The sequence below is a fragment of the Entelurus aequoreus genome, linkage group LG07 (assembly GCF_033978785.1).
Source record: "Entelurus aequoreus isolate RoL-2023_Sb linkage group LG07, RoL_Eaeq_v1.1, whole genome shotgun sequence".
NCBI classification, from domain to species: Eukaryota; Metazoa; Chordata; class Actinopteri; order Syngnathiformes; family Syngnathidae; genus Entelurus; species Entelurus aequoreus.
In genome coordinates, this window is record NC_084737.1 from 5876593 (window position 1) to 5896279 (window position 19687).

Sequence of the window (19687 nt, forward strand, 5' to 3'; positions counted from 1 at the left end):
GGCTTATTTCTTTTGTTTCTATCTGCATTTAAGCACGATGCTATCACGTTAGCTCCGTAGCTAAAGAGCTTCGCCGATGTATTGTCGTGGAGATAAAAGTCACTGTGAATGTCCATTTCGCGTTCTCGACTCTCATTTTCAAGAGGATATAGTATCCGAGGTGGTTTAAAATACAAATCCGTGATCCACAATAGAAAAAGGAGAGAGTGTGGAATCCAATGAGCCAGCTTGTACCTAAGTTACGGTCAGAGCGAAAAAAGATACGTCCTGCACTGCACTCTAGTCCTTCACTCTCACGTTCCTCATCCACGAATCTTTCATCCTGGCTCAAATTAATGGGGTAATCGTCGCTTTCTCGGTCCGAATCGCTCTCGCTGCTGGTGTAAACAATGGGGAAATGTGAGGAGCCTTTCAACCAGTGACGTCACGCTACTTCCGGTACAGGCAAGGCTTCTTTATCAGCGACCAAAATCGTCGATGTTCTCTACTAAATCCTTTCAGCAAAACTATGGCAATATCGCGAAATGATCAAGTATGACACATAGAATGGATCTGCTATCACCGTTTAAATAAAAAAAATTCATTTCAGTAGGCCTTTAAGAATATTTGTCAACATATTGAGAAAAAAGGTCTCATATTTGTTTTTGCTACCAAGAAAAGTGCACTTGTTATTAGTGAGAATGGACTTATTTTAAGGTATTTTGGGTTCATTGAGGTAAGCTAACGTTACTTGTTTTGGAAAGTCTTGACAAGCCACATTTTCTTGTTCTATTGGCAGATAATTTTGCTTAGTTAAAAAAAAAATACCCCTCATTTTTGTATTTTTTTCCCCTTGTTTTTGAACACTGACTTTTTGCAGTGTGAAAAGGAACATCAATCTATTCCAATGGTGAACAAACTGGAAATGGTGTCAAACGATCTGTTCCGGGGTGAAGGTGTGGCCATCATAAAAGCTTTATTAAGTGTAGCAGCAATATTTGAAGTCACATTTCAACACTGAGTGTCACACGGGTGTCAAAAGGAGGTAACCAGTGTTAACATTAAGACATCAAAAATAATAAAGTTCACTTTGCGGAAGTCCGATATCTCCATGTACACAAACACGGGGCACATACATGTACACACACATGCATACATGTACACATACATACATACATGTACACATACATACATACATACATACATGTACACATACATACATACATGTACACATGCATACATACATGTACACATACATACATGTACACATTCATACATGTATGTACACATGCATACATACATGTACACATACATACATGTACACATACATACATACATGTACACCAGGGGTGTCCAAACTTTTCCCGCTGAGGGCCGCACACTGAAATATCAAGGCAAGCGGGGGCCATTTTGATATTTCTTATTTTAAAAACCAATACAATATATGTATAAAAAATACACATTTAGGCCTCCACTCAGGCTTGATCCTGGGGACCCCAAAGGGTTTAGGTACAAAAAATATTTAAAAAGTGTCATTATTTAGTGTTATTATTATTATCCGAGGTTTAAATCTCCAGATCAACATTAGGTCTATCTGTCAATATAAAGTTGTTTTTTTTAAGATTTACGCTGTATGATCTTTTTGTCAAAGAAAACCCTGTTTTTTATGGAAAAAACACAAAATATGCATTATTTTCCCCCAATAACATTTTAAAGTGGAATATTTGAGATTATATAATAATTGGAGCTCATAGCATAACTCATAACAACATTGATTCGTTATTATTTTTTGAGCAATGACACTTAAAAAATTAAATAAATAAAAAAAGTCCCACTAATATTATTGGGGATCCAAAAGGGTCCTGCTCAGTAAAGTATTAAAAAATACAATTGTTTTTTTTTTTTTTACTTTTAACACAATAGTCTCAAGATCAACTTCAGATCCATCCGTCAATTATAATAACTTTTATTGTTGTTTATGTTTTTTGTTTGTTTGTTTTTAGTTTTTTACATGGCAAACACAAAATATACAACATTTTCCCCCAAAAAAATGTTTTAAAGTGGAATATTTAATGTGACGTAAATGGAGCCTTGAATAGGTCAATAATTCATAATGACATTGATTTTGATTCATTATTACTTTTCAAAGAAAGAAACAGCCTGCATGGCAGCTTTGTGTTATTAGAGTAAACATTGAAACATTTTATCGTTACATTTCACCCGTTTGCTCTTTTATACCACTTTTTATGTTTTTAATTTTTTTTAATCGTATTTTTAGAATGTGCCACGGGGCCGTTAAAAATATTACCCCCGGGGCCGCACTTTGGACACCCCTGATGTACACAAACACGGAGCACATACTGCAACATTCATAATGGATGTTGTTGTTGTTTTGTTGGCACTTTAGCCATGTTCAACTGAGCAGCCAGGACATAGAAAATGCTGTGAATACATTCATTTTCTTTCAGAAAACATTTTCACCTCATCATGACGGGGTATTGTTTGTAGAATTTTGAGGACAAAATGGATTTATTCCAATTTTGGAATAAGGCTGCAACTCAACAGAACGAAGCACTTTACTACATCACCACGAGACTCATTTCCTGTTCTACGGTTATCATCACCCTGACATTATAGCTCCTCCCCCCCAAACACAGCACGCACACAAAAGCCAAACACAACTTTAGATGCACAATAAAGGTGCGTCAGTCATGAAGGTTGGAAAGGTTCCTCCGCACTTCTTCAGACATGACCTTGTTTCTCACTCTTGGCTTGGATCTGACACCGGGTCTTCTTCCCCTCCTCTACGGGTTCTTCTAGTTGAGCCAGGAGAAACTGAAAGTGGGTCGCCGGGCCTCGCCGAGGCTGAGCGAGGAGGACGAGGCGGCGAGGGGAACACCCTCCTTCTGGGGCAGAAGACCAGGTCAGTGTTTCCACACACACTTTATTAGTATTCCTTTGTTAGTCACTGCACTTGCACCATGCCACCACTAATAATAATAATAATAATAGATGTTATTTGTAAAAGCACTTTACATTGAGCAAACAACCTCAAAGTGCTACAGTGCATTTAAAAAAACAAAACAACAACGCTAGAACCACAAATAGCCACCTCCACAGACGTGCACCTGGGGATAGGCCCCTCCCACCTCCACAGACGTGCACCTGGGGATAGGCCCCTCCCACCTCCAAAGACGTACACCTGGGGATAGGCCCCTCCCTCCTCCAAAGACATGCACCTGGGGATAGGCCCCTCCCACCTCCAAAGACATGCACCTGGGGATAGGCCCCTCCCACCTCCAAAGACGTGCACCTGGGGATAGGCCCCTCCCTCCTCCAAAGACATGCACCTGGGGATAGGCCCCTCCCACCTTCACAGACGTGCACCTGGGGATACGCCCCTCCCACCTCCAAAGACATGCACTTGGGGATAGGCCCCTCCCACCTTCACAGACGTGCACCTGGGGATACGCCCCTCCCACCTCCAAAGACATGCACTTGGGGATAGGCCCCTCCCACCTTCACAGACGTGCACCTGGGGATACGCCCCTCCCACCTCCAAAGACATGCACCTGGGGATAGGCCCCTCCCACCTCCACAGACATGCACCTGGGAATAGGCCCCTCCCACCTCCACAGACATGCACCTGGGGATAGGCCCCTCCCACCTCCAAAGACATGCACCTGGGGATAGGCCCCTCCCACCTCCAAAGACATGCACCTGGGGATAGGTTGATTGGCAACACTAAATGGTCCCTAGTGTGTGAATGTTGTCTATCTGTGTTGGCCCTGTGATGAGGTGGCGACTTGTCCAGGGTGTACCCCGCCTTCCGCCCGAATGCAGCTGAGATAAGCTCCATAACCCCCCGCGACCCCAAAAGGGACAAGCGGTAGAAAATGGATGGATGGATGGATATTTCAACTTATTAAAAGAGTCATTCGTGTATTAAAATGTAAATTACATACATGTGTTGTTAAATGTTTTATTCATTGATGTAATGTAGAATGATATCTTTATGAGTGAAGAATAAAATATGAGAGTGTTGAAGAAGTGAAGCTGCACATCAAACAAGAATGGGAAATAATTCCACTTGAAAAATGCGTGCGAGCTAACATGCTAGCAACATCACACGCGCATGAGTGCGCTGATATAAAAGCGGCTATATAAAAAGAGTCTTAGTTGTGTTAAAAGGTTATTTCGGCTCATTTCAAGTCTTTGCTTATTGTGATGACGGTGAGCGTGAATCAGCGTGGCGGTTTTTTCTCCTTCAAAATAAAAGCGTGTGGCGTGTACCTGAGGTGAGAGCGACGGTGAGGTCTCCCTGCGGGTGTTGTGTGTTGTTTACGTGCAAATGAAGCAGCCCACGTAGCAGCACAACTTCTGCAGGAGCAGCAGGAAGGCCAGAAGGTAGAAGAGCACAGTGACCGCCTGCAGGGACATGGACCATAGACCATAGACCATGAGCCAGAAGACACATGTATACATATATACATACATACACTATCTTTCAGCCAGGAGACACATGTATACATATATACATACATACACTATCTTTCAGCCAGGAGACACATGTATACATATATACATACATACACTATCTTTCAGCCAGGAGACACATGTATACATATATACATACATACACTATTTTTCAGACTATAAGGCGCACTTAATTCATTTTCTCAAAAACCAACAGTGCACCTTATAACCCGGTGCGCCTAATGTACGGAGTAATGCTGGTTGTGCTTACCGACCTCGAAGCTATTTTATTTGGTACATGGTGTAATGATAAGTGTCACCAGTAGATGGCAGTCACACATAAGAGATACGTGTGGACTGCAATATGATGGCAGTCACACACAAGAGATACGTGTGGACTGCAATATGATGGCAGTCACACATAAGAGATACGTGTGGACTGCAATATGATGGCAGTCACACATAAGAGATGCGTGTGGACTGCAATATGATGGCAGTCACACATAAGAGATACGTGTAGACTGCAATATGATGGCAGTCACACATAAGAGATATGTGTGGACTGCAATATGATGGCAGTCACACATAAGAGATACGTGTGGACTGCAATATGACGGCAGTCACACATAAGAGATACGTGTGGACTGCAATATGATGGCAGTCACACATAAGAGATACGTGTAGACTGCAATATGATGGCAGTCACACATAAGAGATACGTGTAGACTGCAATATGATGGCAGTCACACATAAGAGATGCGTGTGGACTGCAATATGATGGCAGTCACACATAAGAGATACGTGTGGACTGCAATATGATGGCAGTCACACATAAGAGATACGTGTGGACTGCAATATGATGGCAGTCACACATAAGAGATACGTGTGGACTGCAATATGATGGCAGTCACACATAAGAGATACGTGTAGACTGCAATATGATGGCAGTCACACATAAGAGATACGTGTGGACTGCAATATGATGGCAGTCACACATAAGAGATACGTGTGGACTGCAATATGATGGCAGTCACACATAAGAGATACGTGTAGACTGCAATATGATGGCAGTCACACAAGAGATACGTGTAGACTGTAATATGATGGCAGTCACACATAAGAGATACGTGTGGACTGCAATATGATGGCAGTCACACATAAGAGATGCGTGTAGATTGCAATATGATGGCAGTCACACATAAGAGATACGTGTAGACTGCAATATGATGGCAGTCACACATAAAAGATACGTGTAGACTGCAATATGAAGGCAGTCACACATAAGAGATGCGTGTAGACTGCAATATGATGGCAGTCACACAAAAGAGATACGTGTGGACTGCAATATGATGTCAGTCACACATAAGAGATACGTGTAGATTGCAATATGATGGCAGTCACACATAAGAGATACGTGTAGACTGCAATATGATGGCAGTCACACATAAGAGATACGTGTAGACTGCAATATGATGGCAGTCACACATAAGAGATACGTGTGGACTGCAATATGATGGCAGTCACACATAAGAGATACGTGTGGACTGCAATATGATGGCAGTCACACATAAGAGATACGTGTGGACTGCAATATGATGGCAGTCACACATAAGAGATACGTGTAGACTGCAATATGATGGCAGTCACACATAAGATACGTGTAGACTGCAATATGATGGCAGTCACACATAAGAGATACGTGTAGACTGCAATATGATGGCAGTCACACATAAGAGATACGTGTAGACTGCAATATGATGGCAGTCACACATAAGAGATACGTGTAGACTGCAATATGATGGCAGTCACACATAAGAGATACGTGTAGACTGCAATATGACGGCAGTCACACATAAGAGATACGTGTAGACTGCAATATGATGGCAGTCACACATAAGAGATACGTGTAGACTGCAATATGATGGCAGTCACACACAAGAGATACGTGTGGACTGCAATATGATGGCAGTCACACATAAGAGATACGTGTAGACTGCAAAAAGATGGCAGTCACACATAAGAGATACGTGTAGACTGCAATATGATGGCAGTCACACATAAGAGATACGTGTAGACTGCAATATGATGGCAGTCACACATAAGAGATACGTGTGGACTGCAATATGATGGCAGTCACACATAAGAGATACGTGTAGACTGCACTATGATGGTAGTCACACATAAGATACGTGTGGACTGCAATGTGATGGCAGTCACACATAAGAGATACGTGTGGACTGCAATGTGATGGCAGTCACACATAAGAGATGCATGTAGACTGCAATATGATGGCAGTCACACATAAGAGATACGTGTGGACTGTAAGACGACGGCTTTAAACAACACCAAAACTTTAAATGTTCCATTGAAAATAAAGAACATTACACACGGCACTCAAAAATCCGTCAAAATATTTGAGTATGACTTTGAAGCCGCACCGCTTGAAGGATTGTCGGCGCATTACGGCTACCATAGTCAGACGTACTGTGCTTCAACATTCAGTATTACTATGGTGTGTGTATAAGGACCGCAAAATGGCACCCATTAGCAGACATATTATCTGCCGTTTTGTTTCACAATATTATTCAAAAGCAACTTTTATTACCTTCTGGTACCTGCTGATCTGTATTTGGGATCTGCATGAATCCTGAAAATTTGCGAGCGTCCGCCTTTGTAGTCCGTGACGACACCGTAGTGGATAATCTTCTTTTTCTCTATCCTCTTGTTATGGGACATTCATCCTCCACTGTTGCCCTTTCTAATATAAAGTAGTGTAAAGTTCTTACTTCTATCTGTCAGTAAACTCGCCAAAAAAGTTGACATTATTCCCCCAAGGAACTTTAGTCATGGGAGAGTTCCGGTGGGACGGTTTTTCACGGGACACATTTCGGGCGCTGTTGTTGTTGCACTAGTGAGCCACGGATGAGGAGATGCTGCTCCGTTATTGATTGAAGTCAAGTCTGAATGTCATTCAAACAGTTAGCGCCATCTTTTGACACTTCTTCCACTTCCCCCCCCCAAAGATGACGGGGAGAAGACGCTGTCAAAGTGGAGGCACGTAAATAAAAGGGCGCGTCCTGAAGAAACTGTCAGAAAGTGAGTTGAAGATGACGAGTAAAACATCATCCGTGCAAAGAAGCACCATCACATGTTATGTAGACCACAAGGAAGTCTTTTACTTTTATAAAATAATCTGAATAATACGACTCCTTTAATGCGCCTTATGCGGTGCACCTTTTGTATGCAAATAGACCTGACTAGACCCGCTCATCAGCAGTGCTCCTTATAATCCGGTGCGCCCTATGGTCCGGAAAATACGGTACTGCTTTCATCTATTGGAGAACTTCATGTGCAGGGGTCGGCAACCCAAAATGTTGAAAGAGCCATATTGGACCAAAAATACAAAAAAAAATCTGTCTGGAGCCGCAAAAAATTAAAAGCCATATTACATGTGTCATGAGATATAAATTTAATTAAGAGGACTTAAAGGAAACTAAATGAGCTCAAATATAGCTACAAATGAGGCATAATGATGCAATATGTACATATCGCTAGCCTAAATAGCATGTTAGCATCGATTAGCTTGCAGTCATGCAGTGACCAAATATGTCTGATTAGCACTCCACACAAGTCAATAACATCAACAAAACTCACCTTTGTGCACTCACGCACGACGTTAAAAGTGTGGTGGACAAAATGAGACAGAAAAAGTGGCATAAAACACGTCCTAGAAAGTCGGAGAAATTTATACATGTAAACAAACTATACGGTGAGTTCAAGGACCGCCAAAATAAGTACGAAAAAACGGCGCTCGCCAAATACTCGAATGAGTGAAGCATATTTAATATAAACAGTGTGATTTATAACAATTAGGGAGGTTTGTGTCATGTTTGTCCTCCTACAGAAACCATACTAAACAAAAAAATACATTTTTTCCCCTCATCTTTTTCCATTCTTCATACATTTTTGAAAAATCTCCAGAGAGCCACTAGGGCGGCGCTAAAGAGCCGCATGCGGCTCTAGAGCCGCGGGTTGCCGACCCCCGTTCATGTGTGAGCGACGAGGAAGAAGTAGAAAGGCGGTGGTCGTCTTTCATCTCGCACACTTTGAGTGCGCGAGTGCAGACAGCAGTGCACTCAACACATGGTGAGTGATGGCCACTTACCCAGACAGCAGTGCACTCAGCACATGGTGAGTGATGGACACTTACCCTCCTTCAGTGCACTCAACAAATGGTGAGTGATGGACACTTACCCCCCACCCCTTCAGTGCACTCAACTGAGTGATGGACACTTACCCCCCTTCAGAGCGCGTTTTGCCGTACTTGTGAAAAGTGCAAGTAGAGATGAATGAGGAAAGAGTGATGGTGAGTGTGCTAACGAGCCTCTTCTAATAACGTATTCTTCGGCAGGAAGTGGGCGTGGCCACGTCAGCATGTGGGCGGCACAAGGAGGGCACACTGACCTGCAGGGAATCGAAGGAGGCCACGCCCTCTTCCTCATCACACGCCTCCACTTTGTGAAGCCTGTTGGTCTGTTGGCCGCCCTCCTCCTTTTCCTCCTCCTCTTCCTCCTCCTCTTCCTCCTCCTCGTCCTCCTCTTCCTCCATCGACGAGGCGTCGCTCAGCTTCTCCTTCTCCAGTCTTAATGTTTGGTCTGCGCCTCCATCGGGAGGACACACCCACCCTTGAGCGCCACCCTTGTCGTCTTCGCCCACCTCCGCGCTCTGTTGGCATTCGGATGGTGGGAGGCGCTGAGGGCAAAGTGGGCGGGGCTGCACATCCTCCGTGGCCTCCTCCGCATCGCCGCTCCCAGGAAGCGGCTTCATGCCGGACCGGTACCAGCCAGGGTACGACAAAATGTCTCCTGGTCCCGCCTCCTTCCGGCCCTGCGTCCAATCACCTGCCTCGGACACAGCCCCGCCCTCCTCACGCTGGTAAGGGAAGAAAGGTGAGGGCCCAAGAACATGCATGTGGCGTCTGATCACCCTCACACAGGAAGTGTGTCGGGCAGCGCAGGGGTCAAAGGTTACAAGTCATACAGTGGAACCCCCAGGACTGAAGTGGACAAACATTGACCTAAAAACTGGAACATCAGCCTTCAAGCGTGTTTGGTGATAACGAGGGATCGATCGGTATCGGACCATTTTCCTGCAAAAGTATGTGCTGTTTAACTAACGCTGACACTGCATTTATTTGTAGTCCCCCGGCGGACAGGCGGCTAAATATGTAATAATCACCTCCTTTATGGCAAACAAACAGCATTTCCGTTGCATCATCAAGTAGCGTTATCACTGGAGGACAAGGCTAAACGTGTTACACACCGAGAGCGAGCCATGTGCAGGCATGCTAATCGCTAAGCTAGTTTTAAACAACAGCAGAAGAATTAGATCAAGTGTGGGTGGAGGATAATGTAACAACATGGCGTGTCAGCGTGCAACACCTAAAAGATCTATAAATGTGTAGTATCAGTGTATCACTGATAATGAAGTGATTATGCAACACGGAACGACACAGGAAGTTCTTCATACCGACAGCCATCAGACTGTATAATGCATATGTTCCTTTTTGACTGGACTTAAATGTATAATAGACTGCATTTATGTTATTCACATGTGAGTAATGCTGTATAATAGACTGTATTTATATTATTCACATGTGAATAATACTGTATAACAGACTGTATTTATATTATTCACATGTGAATAATGCTGTAAACAGACTGTATTTATATTATTCACATGTGAATAATGCTGTATAATAGACTGTATTTATATTATTCACGTGTGAATAATGCTGTATAATAGACTGTATTTATATTATTCACATGTGAATAATGCTGTATAATAGACTGTATTTATATTATTCACATGTGAATAATGCTGTATAACAGACTGTATTTATATTATTCACATGTGAATAATGCTGTATAATAGACTGTATTTATATTATTCACATGTGAATAATGCTGTATAATAGGCTGTAATTATATTATTCACATGTGAATAATGCTGTATGTTAGACTGTATTTATATAATCACCTCAACATAAACATAATTTCCGTAGCATTATCAAGTATCATTATCAGTGGAGGACAAGGCTAAACATGTTACACACCGAGAGCGAGCCATGCGCAGGCATGCTAATCGCTAAGCTAGTTTTAAACAACAGCAGATGAATTAGATCAAGGGGAAGAAATCTTTTTTTGCGAATGTTGACAAACTTTGACAATCGCAGGAGGACTTTGAGGCCAAAAAAACCAAATGATTTGAATACTGAGCATATAGCAGCTTTTGCATGTATTGAAGTTATTGTGTACTATTGACTTTGTTTGGATGTAACAAAATACGGAAGACGTCGAAATATTGTGTGGATATTGTTCAAGAGTCACTAGCCCTCGCCATAAAAAAGGCATGTGATGGGCCAATCGGACTTATGGATCATGGGCAGTACACACCCTGATGGGAACATCGCTAACACAGAACAGGAAGTGGAATTTGATTGTGACGTCAGGAAAAAAGGTACAAAACATCGTCCTACTCAATTGACATTGCTATAAAGCAGGCCTGGGCAATTATTTTTCCTCGGGGGCCAAATTTAGAGAAAAAAATGTGTCTGGGGCCAGTATATCTATTTTTAGGAAAACTAATACAAAACCTCCCAATAAAGTCTGATTGAATGCTAAAAATGTTATGACAGACCGCCTTAAAAACGGAATTTTAAATATTTCTATGAACAATAAAACCCTGAATATTGACAACATATGAACGTGGACCCCCCCTCTCGATCGACATATTTTACAATCACGCCAAATGCAACAAACACAGCAAAATATGAACGCGAAGGGTCAAAAAACAAACAACATCTACAATGTGATACATCTGATATATCACTAAGCTTTAGAACTTTCTTGTAAAAATCTCCTTCCACGTCTGTCCCTGACACCCACATTTCAGGCTCTGGCAACACTCTGTGGAAACACTCCCCACCCACACTGCTTGGTACCTGGTCTGACCTGCTGTGACGTAGATTACCATAGTAATTAGTAGGGTTGTACGGTATACGGGTATTAGTATAATACCGCGATACTAATGAATCATATTCGGTACCATACCGCCTCTGAAAAGTACTGGTCCGCCACAGCCTAAGATTTTTTGTTAAAATACAGCCAATAATGCAATTTTTTTCCGGTCCCCTTTATTTCGAAAAGTATCGAAAAGTACCGAAAAGTATCGAAATAATATTGGTATCAAGACAACACTCGTCGCTAAAATATCATGCAAAAGCGCAGATTCCAAGCATAGAAATACTTAGTATAGTTGAAGACTTGCGGTCATTAGAAAACATGAGTGCACATCATAATGGCAGCTACACTTTACATCTTAAAGATATAAAAAAATTATTTTGGGAATGCCCGGCGGGCCAAATTAAAAAGCTGAACGGGCCGCATGTGGCCCCCGCGGGCCTTCATTTGCCCAGGTCTGATATAAAGCAGTTTGACACTGGAACAGATGATTTCCAGTTACATTACCATCACAGTTAAACGTGCCTTAAAACAGTGGTCCCCAACCACCGGGCCACGGCCCGGTACCGATTTATTTTTTTAATTTATGAAATCAACATAAAAAACACAAGATATACATTCTATATCAATATAGATCAATACAGCCTGCAGGGATACAGTCCGTAAGCACTCATGATTGTATTTATTTATGTAAAAAATAAAATAAAATTAAAAAAAATTTTTTTTTTTTTTTTTTAATTCTTGTGCGGCACGGTACCGGTCCGCGGACCGATTGGTACTGCACAAGAATTTAAAAAAAAATTTTTTTTTATTTTTTATTTTTTTAAATGAATTTAACATAAAAAACACAATATATACATTCTATATCAATATAGATCAATACAGCCTGCAGGGATACAGTCCGTAAGCACACACGATTGTATTTATTTATGTAAAAAAAATAAAAATAAAATAAATTTTTTATTTTTATTTTTTAATTCTTGTGCGGCCCGGTACCAATCGGTCCGCGGACCGTTACCGGGCCGCACAAGAATTTAAAAAAAAAAAGTTTTTTATTTTATTTTATTTATTTATTTATTTTAATGAATTTAACATAAAAAACACAATATATACATTCTATATCAATATAGATCAATACAGCCTGCAGGGATACAGTCCGTAAGCACTCATGATTGTATTTATTTATGTAAAAAATAAAATAAAATAAAAATTTAAAAAAATTTTTTTTTTTTTAAATTCTTGTGCGGCCCGGTACCAATCGGTCCGCGGACCGGTACCGGGCTGCACAAGAATTTTAAAAAAAAATTTTTATTTTTTTTTTATTTTTATTTTTTAAATGAATTTAACATAAAAAACACAATATATACATTCTATATCAATATAGATCAATACAGCCTGCAGGGATACAGTCCGTAAGCACACATGATTGTATTTATTTATGTAAAAAAAATAAAAATAAATAAAAAACTTTTTTTTTTTTTAAATTCTTGTGCGGCCCGGTACCAATCGGTCCGCGGACCGGTACCGGGCCACACAAGAATTAAAAAATTTTTTTTTTTTAATTTTATTTTATTTATTTATTTATTTTAATGAATTTAACATAAAAAACACAATGTATACATTCTATATCAATATAGATCAATACAGCCTGCAGGGATACAGTCCGTAAGCGCACATGATTGTATTTATTTATGTAAAAAAAAAATTTAAATTTTTTTTTTATTTTTTTTTAATTCTTGTGCGGCCCGGTACTAATCGGTCCGCGGACCGGTACCGGGCCGCACAAGAATTAAAAAATATTTTTTATTTATTTATTTTTTTTAAATGAATTTAACATAAAAAACACAATGTATACATTCTATATCAATATAGATCAATACAGCCTGCAGGGATACAGTCCGTAAGCACACAAGATTGTATTTATTTATGTAAAAAAAAAAAAAAAAAAAAAAATTTTTTTAATTTAAAATACACCCCTCCCCACCGGTCCGTGGGACAAATTTTCAAGCGTTGACCAGTCCGCAGCTACAAAAAGGTTGGGGACCACTGCCTTAAAACATTGCACTTAAAGGCCTACTGAAATGAAATTGTTTTATTTAAACAGGGATAGCAGATCCATTCTATGTGTCATACTTGATCATTTCGCGATATTGCCATATTTTCGCTGAAAGGATTTAGTAGAGAACATCTACGATAAAGTTCGCAACTTTTGGTCGCTGATAAAAAAAAAAGCCTTGCCTGTACCGGAAGTAGCGTGACGTCACAGGTTGAAAGGCTCCTCACATTTCCCCATTGTTTACACCAGCAGCGAGAGCGATTCGGACCGAGAAAGCGACGATTACCCCATTAATTTGAGCCAGGATGAAAGATTCGTGGATGAGGAACGTGAGAGTGAAGGACTAGAGTGCAGTGCAGGACGTATCTTTTTTTCGCTCTGACCGTAACTTAGGTACAAGCTGGCTCATTGGATTCCACACTTTCTCCTTTTTCTATTGTGGATCACGGATTTGTATTTTAAACCACCTCGGATACTATATCCTCCTGAAAATGAGAGTCGAGAACGCGAAATGGACATTCACAGTGACTTTTATCTCCACGACAATACATCGGCGAAGCACTTTAGCTACGGAGCTAACGTGATAGCATCGGGCGTAAATGCAGATAGAAACAAAATAAATAAGCCCCTGACTGGAAGGGTAGACAGCAGATCAACAATACTACTATCAGGAGACACCGAACCAAACACTGGACCTGTAACTACACGGTTAATGCTGTGCCGCCTGGCGAAGCCTAGCAATGCTGTTGCTAACGACGCCATTGAAGCTAACTTAGCTACGGGACCTCGTCAGAGCTACGATAAAAACATTAGCGCTCCACCTACGCCAGCCAGCCCTCATCTGCTCATCAACTACGTTAGCTACGGAGCTAACGTGATAGCATCGGGCTTAAATGCAGATAGAAACAAAAGAAATAAACCCCTGACTGGAAGGATGGACAGAAGATCAACAATACTATTAAACCGTGGACATGTAACTACACGGTTAATGCTTTCCAGCCTGGCGAAGCTTAACAATGCTGTTGCTAACGACGCCATTGAAGCTAACTTAGCTACGGGAACTCACAGAGCTATGCTAAAAACATTAGCGCTCCACCTACGCCAGCCCTCATCTGCTCATCAACTACGTTAGCTACGGAGCTAACGTGATAGCATCGGGCTTAAATGCAGATAGAAACAAAAGAAATAAACCCCTGACTGGAAGGATAGACAGAAGATCAACAATACTGTTAAACCATGAACATGTAACTACACGGTTAATGCTTTCCAGCCTGGCGAAGCTTAACAATGCTGTTGCTAACGACGCCATTGAAGCTAACTTAGCTACGGGACCTCACAGAGCTATGATAAAAACATTAGCTATCCACCTACGCCAGCCAGCCCTCATCTGCTCATCAACACCCGTGCTCACCTGCGTTCCAGCGATCGACGGAGCAACGAAGGACTTAACCCGATCACAGATGCGGTCGGCGGCCCGGAGATGGACGAAGTCAAGGTGAGGTCGGCGGCTAGCGCGTCTGCTATCCATCTCACAGTCCTCCTGGTTGTGTTGCTGCAGCCAGCCGCTAATACACCGATCCCCCCTACAGCTTTCTTCTTTGCAGTCTCCATTGTTCATTAAACAAATTGCAAAAGATTCACCAACACAGATGTCCAGAATACTGTGGAATTTTGAAATGAAAACAGAGCTTTTCGTATTGGATCCAGTGGGTCCGAATACTTCCGTTTCAACCATCAACGTCACGCGCATACGTCATCATACATAGACGTTTTCAAGCGGAAGTTTAGCGGGAAATTTAAAATGTCACTTTATAAGTTAACCCGGCCGTATTGGCATGTGTTGCAATGTTAAGATTTCATCATTGATATATAAACTATCAGACTGCGTGGTCGCTAGTAGTGGCTTTCAGTCGGCCTTTAATAACGGCCGTGGTTTGACACTGTAACAGACTGGAGGGTCCACTGTACGTGTTGTGACAGGTCAGATAGAACCAGAAGAAGATGTGTGCTGACCTGTCGTGTGTTTACTGGACCTTCCAACACGTCTTCCATGGGCGCTGACCCTCGCTGGGCCAACTCCCTCCCCTCCGCATCCTCCGTCTGCTCTGGTTCTGCTGGCGGCACCAGAACCTCCTCCTCTCCATCATCCGGGTTTAGGACATCCAGAAGTGCCAACGATGGCTCCAAGGGTTCTCGGTCCGGTTCCTCCTCCGGTTGTGAAGCCGAATGTTCTGACGCAGGAGAACCTTCGGCGACGAGCACGCGAACGGGTACAAAGTCCAAACTCCTGGCGGCGTGCTCCTGGCGACTGAAGTTGAAGGTGTAGCGCCTCATCTTGTCCTGTCCTCCTGGAGGCGGTTTGAACATGGCGGCCGCTTGGACCCTGGGGGAGCCAGGACGTGGCAGGGAGAGAGGAAGTGGCTCCAGTCAGCAAAATAAAAGACTTGGATCCATGGTTGCACATGAGATCAGCACTACTTACTTTGCCATCAGCTCTTTGGAGATCTGAGAGGTGGACAGAAATGTGATGTAAGATTGCAATAAAATGTTTTACTACTTAGGTATAAAATACTAAAAGGTCTATCTAGCTCAGGGGTCACCAACGCGGTGCCCGCGGGCACCAGGTAGCCCGTAAGGACCAGATGAGTCGCCCGCCGGCCTGTTCTAAAAATAGCTCAAATAGCAGCACTTACCAGTGAGCTGCCTCTATTTTTTAAATGGATGGTTTCCTGTTGGCCCCGCTGTGGACTGGACTCCCGCTGATGTGTTGGATCCACTGTGGACTGGACTTTCACAATGTTATGTCAGACCCACTCGACATCCGTTGCTTTCGGTCTCCCCTAGAGGGGGGGGGTTACCCACATATGCGGTCCTCTCCAAGGTTTCTCATAGTCATTCACCGACGTCCCACTGGGGTGAGTTTTTCCTTGCCCGTATGTGGGCTCTGTACCGAGGATGTCGTTGTGGCTTGTACAGCCCTTTGAGACACTTGTGATTTAGGGCTATATAAATAAACATTGATTGATTGATTGAAATTGTATTTATTTACTAGCAAGCTGGTCTCGCTTTGGCCCGACATTTTTAATTCTAAGAGAGACAAAACTCAAATAGAATTTGAAAATCCAAGAAAATATTTTAAAGACTTGGTCTTCACTTGTTTAAATAAATTCATTCATTTTTTTACTTTGCTTCTTATAACTTTCAGAAAGATCATTTTAGAGAAAAAATACAACCTTAAAAATGATTTTAGGATTTTTAAACACATATACCTTTTTACCTTTTAAATTCCTTCCTCTTCTTTCCTGAAAATTTAAATCAATGTTCTAGTAAATGTGTTGTTTTTATTGTAAAGAATAATCAATACATTTTAATTTAATTCTTCATTTTAACTTCTGTTTTTTCGAAGAAGAATATTTGTGAAATATTTCTTCAAACTTATTATGATTAAAATTCAAAAAAATTATTCTGGCAAATCTAGAAAATCTGTAGAATCAAATTTAAATCTTATTTCAAAGTCTTTTGAATTTCTTTTAAAATTTTTGTTCTGGAAACTCTAGAAGAAATAATGATTTGTCTTTGTTAGAAATATAGCTCGGTCCAATTTGTTATATATTCTAACAAAGTGCAGATTGGATTTTAACCTATTTAAAACATGTCATCAAAATCCTAAAATGTATCTTAATCAGGAAAAATTACTAATGACGTTCCATAAATTATTTTTTTAATTTTTTCAAAAAGATTCAAATTAGCTAGTTTTTCTTTCCTTTTTTTCGGTTGAATTTTGAATTTTAAAGAGTCGAAATTGAAGATAAACTATGTTTCACAATTTAATTGTCTTTTTTTTCGTGTTTTCTCCTCTTTTAAACCGTTCAATTACGTGTAAATATCATTAATTATTAATAATAACATAGAGTTAAAGGTAAATTGAGCAAATTGACTATTTCTGGCAATCTATTTAAGTGTGTATCAAACCGGTAGCCCTTCGCATTAATCAGTACCCAAGAAGTAGCTCTTGGTTTCAAAAAGGTTGGTGACCCCTGATCTAGCTGATGTATTATACCATATGTCCCGGCAAGAAATCTGCCTTCAAACAACTCCGCCTTATTAGTGATTCCCAGAGCCAAAAAAAAAGTCTGCGAGCTATGGAGCGTTTTCTATTGGGGCTCCAGTACTGTGGAATGTTCTAGCAGTAACAGTTAGAGATGCTACCTCAGATCTGAGCCGAGGATGTGGTTGTGGCTTGTGCAGCCCTTTGAGACACTCCTGATTTAGGGCTATACAAGTAAACATTGATTGATTGATTGATTGATTGATTGATTGATTGATTGATTGATTGATTGATTGATTGAAAACACAACTCATGTAAGACTTCAATAAAACAAGGCATGTAAATAAAATGCACTAAATAAATCTGTCACAGTGACACGACAAAGAAAGTGGGCGGGACCAAGGATGTGATTGGTCCAACTTTCCCAAAGTCCGCCCATCTTTTTCCATATTTAAAGGAAAGCCACTACTAGCGACCACGCAGTCTGATAGTTTATATATCAATGATGAAATCTTAACATTGCAACACATGCCAATACGGCCGGGTTAACTTATAAAGTGACATTTTAAATTTCCCACGAAACTTCCGCTTGAGAACGTCTATGTATGATGACGTATGCGCGTGACAGTATTCTGGACATCTGTGTTGGTGAATCTTTTGCAATTTGTTTAATGAACAATGGAGACTGCAAAGAAGAAAGCTGTAGGTGGGATCGGTGTATTAGCGGCTGGCTGCAGCAACACAACCAGGAGGACTTTGACTTGGATAGCAGACGCGCTATCCGACGCTAGCCGCCGACCGCATCGATGATCGGGTGAAGTCCTTCGTCGCTCCGTCGATCGCTGGAACGCGGGTGAGCACGGGTGTTGATGAGCAGATGAGGGCTGGCTGGCGTAGGTGGATAGCTAATGTTTTTAGCATAGCTCTGTGAGGTCCCGTTGCTAAGTTAGCTTCAATGGCGTCGTTAGCAACAGCATTGTTAAGCTTCGCCAGGCTGGAAAGCATTAACCGTGTAGTTACATGTCCATGGTTTAATAGTATTGTTGATCTTCTGTCTATCCTTCCAGTCAGGGGTTTATTAGGGTCCGCCCTGTAACCAGTACAAAGGACTCCCACAGGGAGTCCTTTGTACTGGTTACAAAGGAACCTATTGTTATTGTAAGGTTTTATTATTATTCTTCCGCACCGTTGCGCACTACTTTGCCCCCCTTAACATGCTTCAAAACACACCAAATTTTTTACACACATTAGAAAAGAAGTCCAGACCACATAGTCAAAAAACCAAACCCCAAAAATCACAATTGCGCTCTAGCGCCCCCTAGGAAGAGAACTGACTCTAACTCCCACTAGGAAGGTCGTAGAGACATGAAACTCTCACTTAGACCTACAATTCATAATTTCACATCCTCGGGCAAAAACCAACAGGAAGTTGGCAATTTCCCATTTTAGACAAAAATTTACTAAAAACACTCCTTTTTACGTCCTTGACCTCTAATTTGACCCCCTTAAAATACTTCAAAACTCACCAAACTTCTTACACACATCGGGACTGGTGGAATTTAATATCTAAAAAAAAAACGAACCCCAAAACTCAAAATTGTGCTCTACATAATTTTTGAAAAAAACAGAAAAAACTTCTCCTCAGAGGAAAACTCAGACAAAACTGCTTGTAACTTCCGGTAGGAACGTCTTAGAGACATGAAACAAATCTATGTAGGTCTCACCTAGACCTACATTTCATAGATTGACATCCTTCAGCAAAAATCAACAGGAAGTTTGCTATTCCTCCTTCAAAACAAAATTTTTGTTACAACCGGTCACCAAACATCAAACGTTATCTCCTCTGAGCGCGTTTGTCGTTTCGGCTTCAAACTGCTACAGGAGAGAGATTGAACCCTTCTGATTAAAAGTTGACGAAAGAGTTGTGATTAGTGCTACGTTTTGATTTTACGAGCCTTCAAAGACCCGCAGCACTAAAGTTGCTCCGCTGCCAAAAATGACAACGAAAAAGCAATTATTCCTTCTTTGTCCTCAAAATTCTACACACAATACCCTATAATGACAATGTGAACTCAGACACAACTTCCTCTAACTCCCAGTATGAAT

At 41.3% G+C, this 19687-nt stretch overlaps 1 protein-coding gene across 2 annotated transcripts in view; it reads right to left on the minus strand.

Annotated features, from left to right (window-relative positions):
- Window positions 1–922: 922 nt before the first annotated feature.
- Window positions 923–19687, minus strand: part of LOC133653319 (tripartite motif-containing protein 54-like) — a 34217-nt gene continuing 15452 nt past the window's right edge. For both annotated transcript variants that reach the window (XM_062052480.1, XM_062052481.1), the window contains exons 7-11: window positions 16016–16038; window positions 15547–15916; window positions 8920–9387; window positions 4273–4407; window positions 923–2885 (exon numbers count right to left, since the gene is read on the minus strand). In XM_062052480.1, coding sequence (XP_061908464.1) covers window positions 4321–4407; window positions 8920–9387; window positions 15547–15916; window positions 16016–16038 — 948 coding nt within the window. In that variant the 3' untranslated portion in view covers window positions 923–2885; window positions 4273–4320. The remainder of the gene's footprint in view (window positions 2886–4272; window positions 4408–8919; window positions 9388–15546; window positions 15917–16015; window positions 16039–19687) is intronic.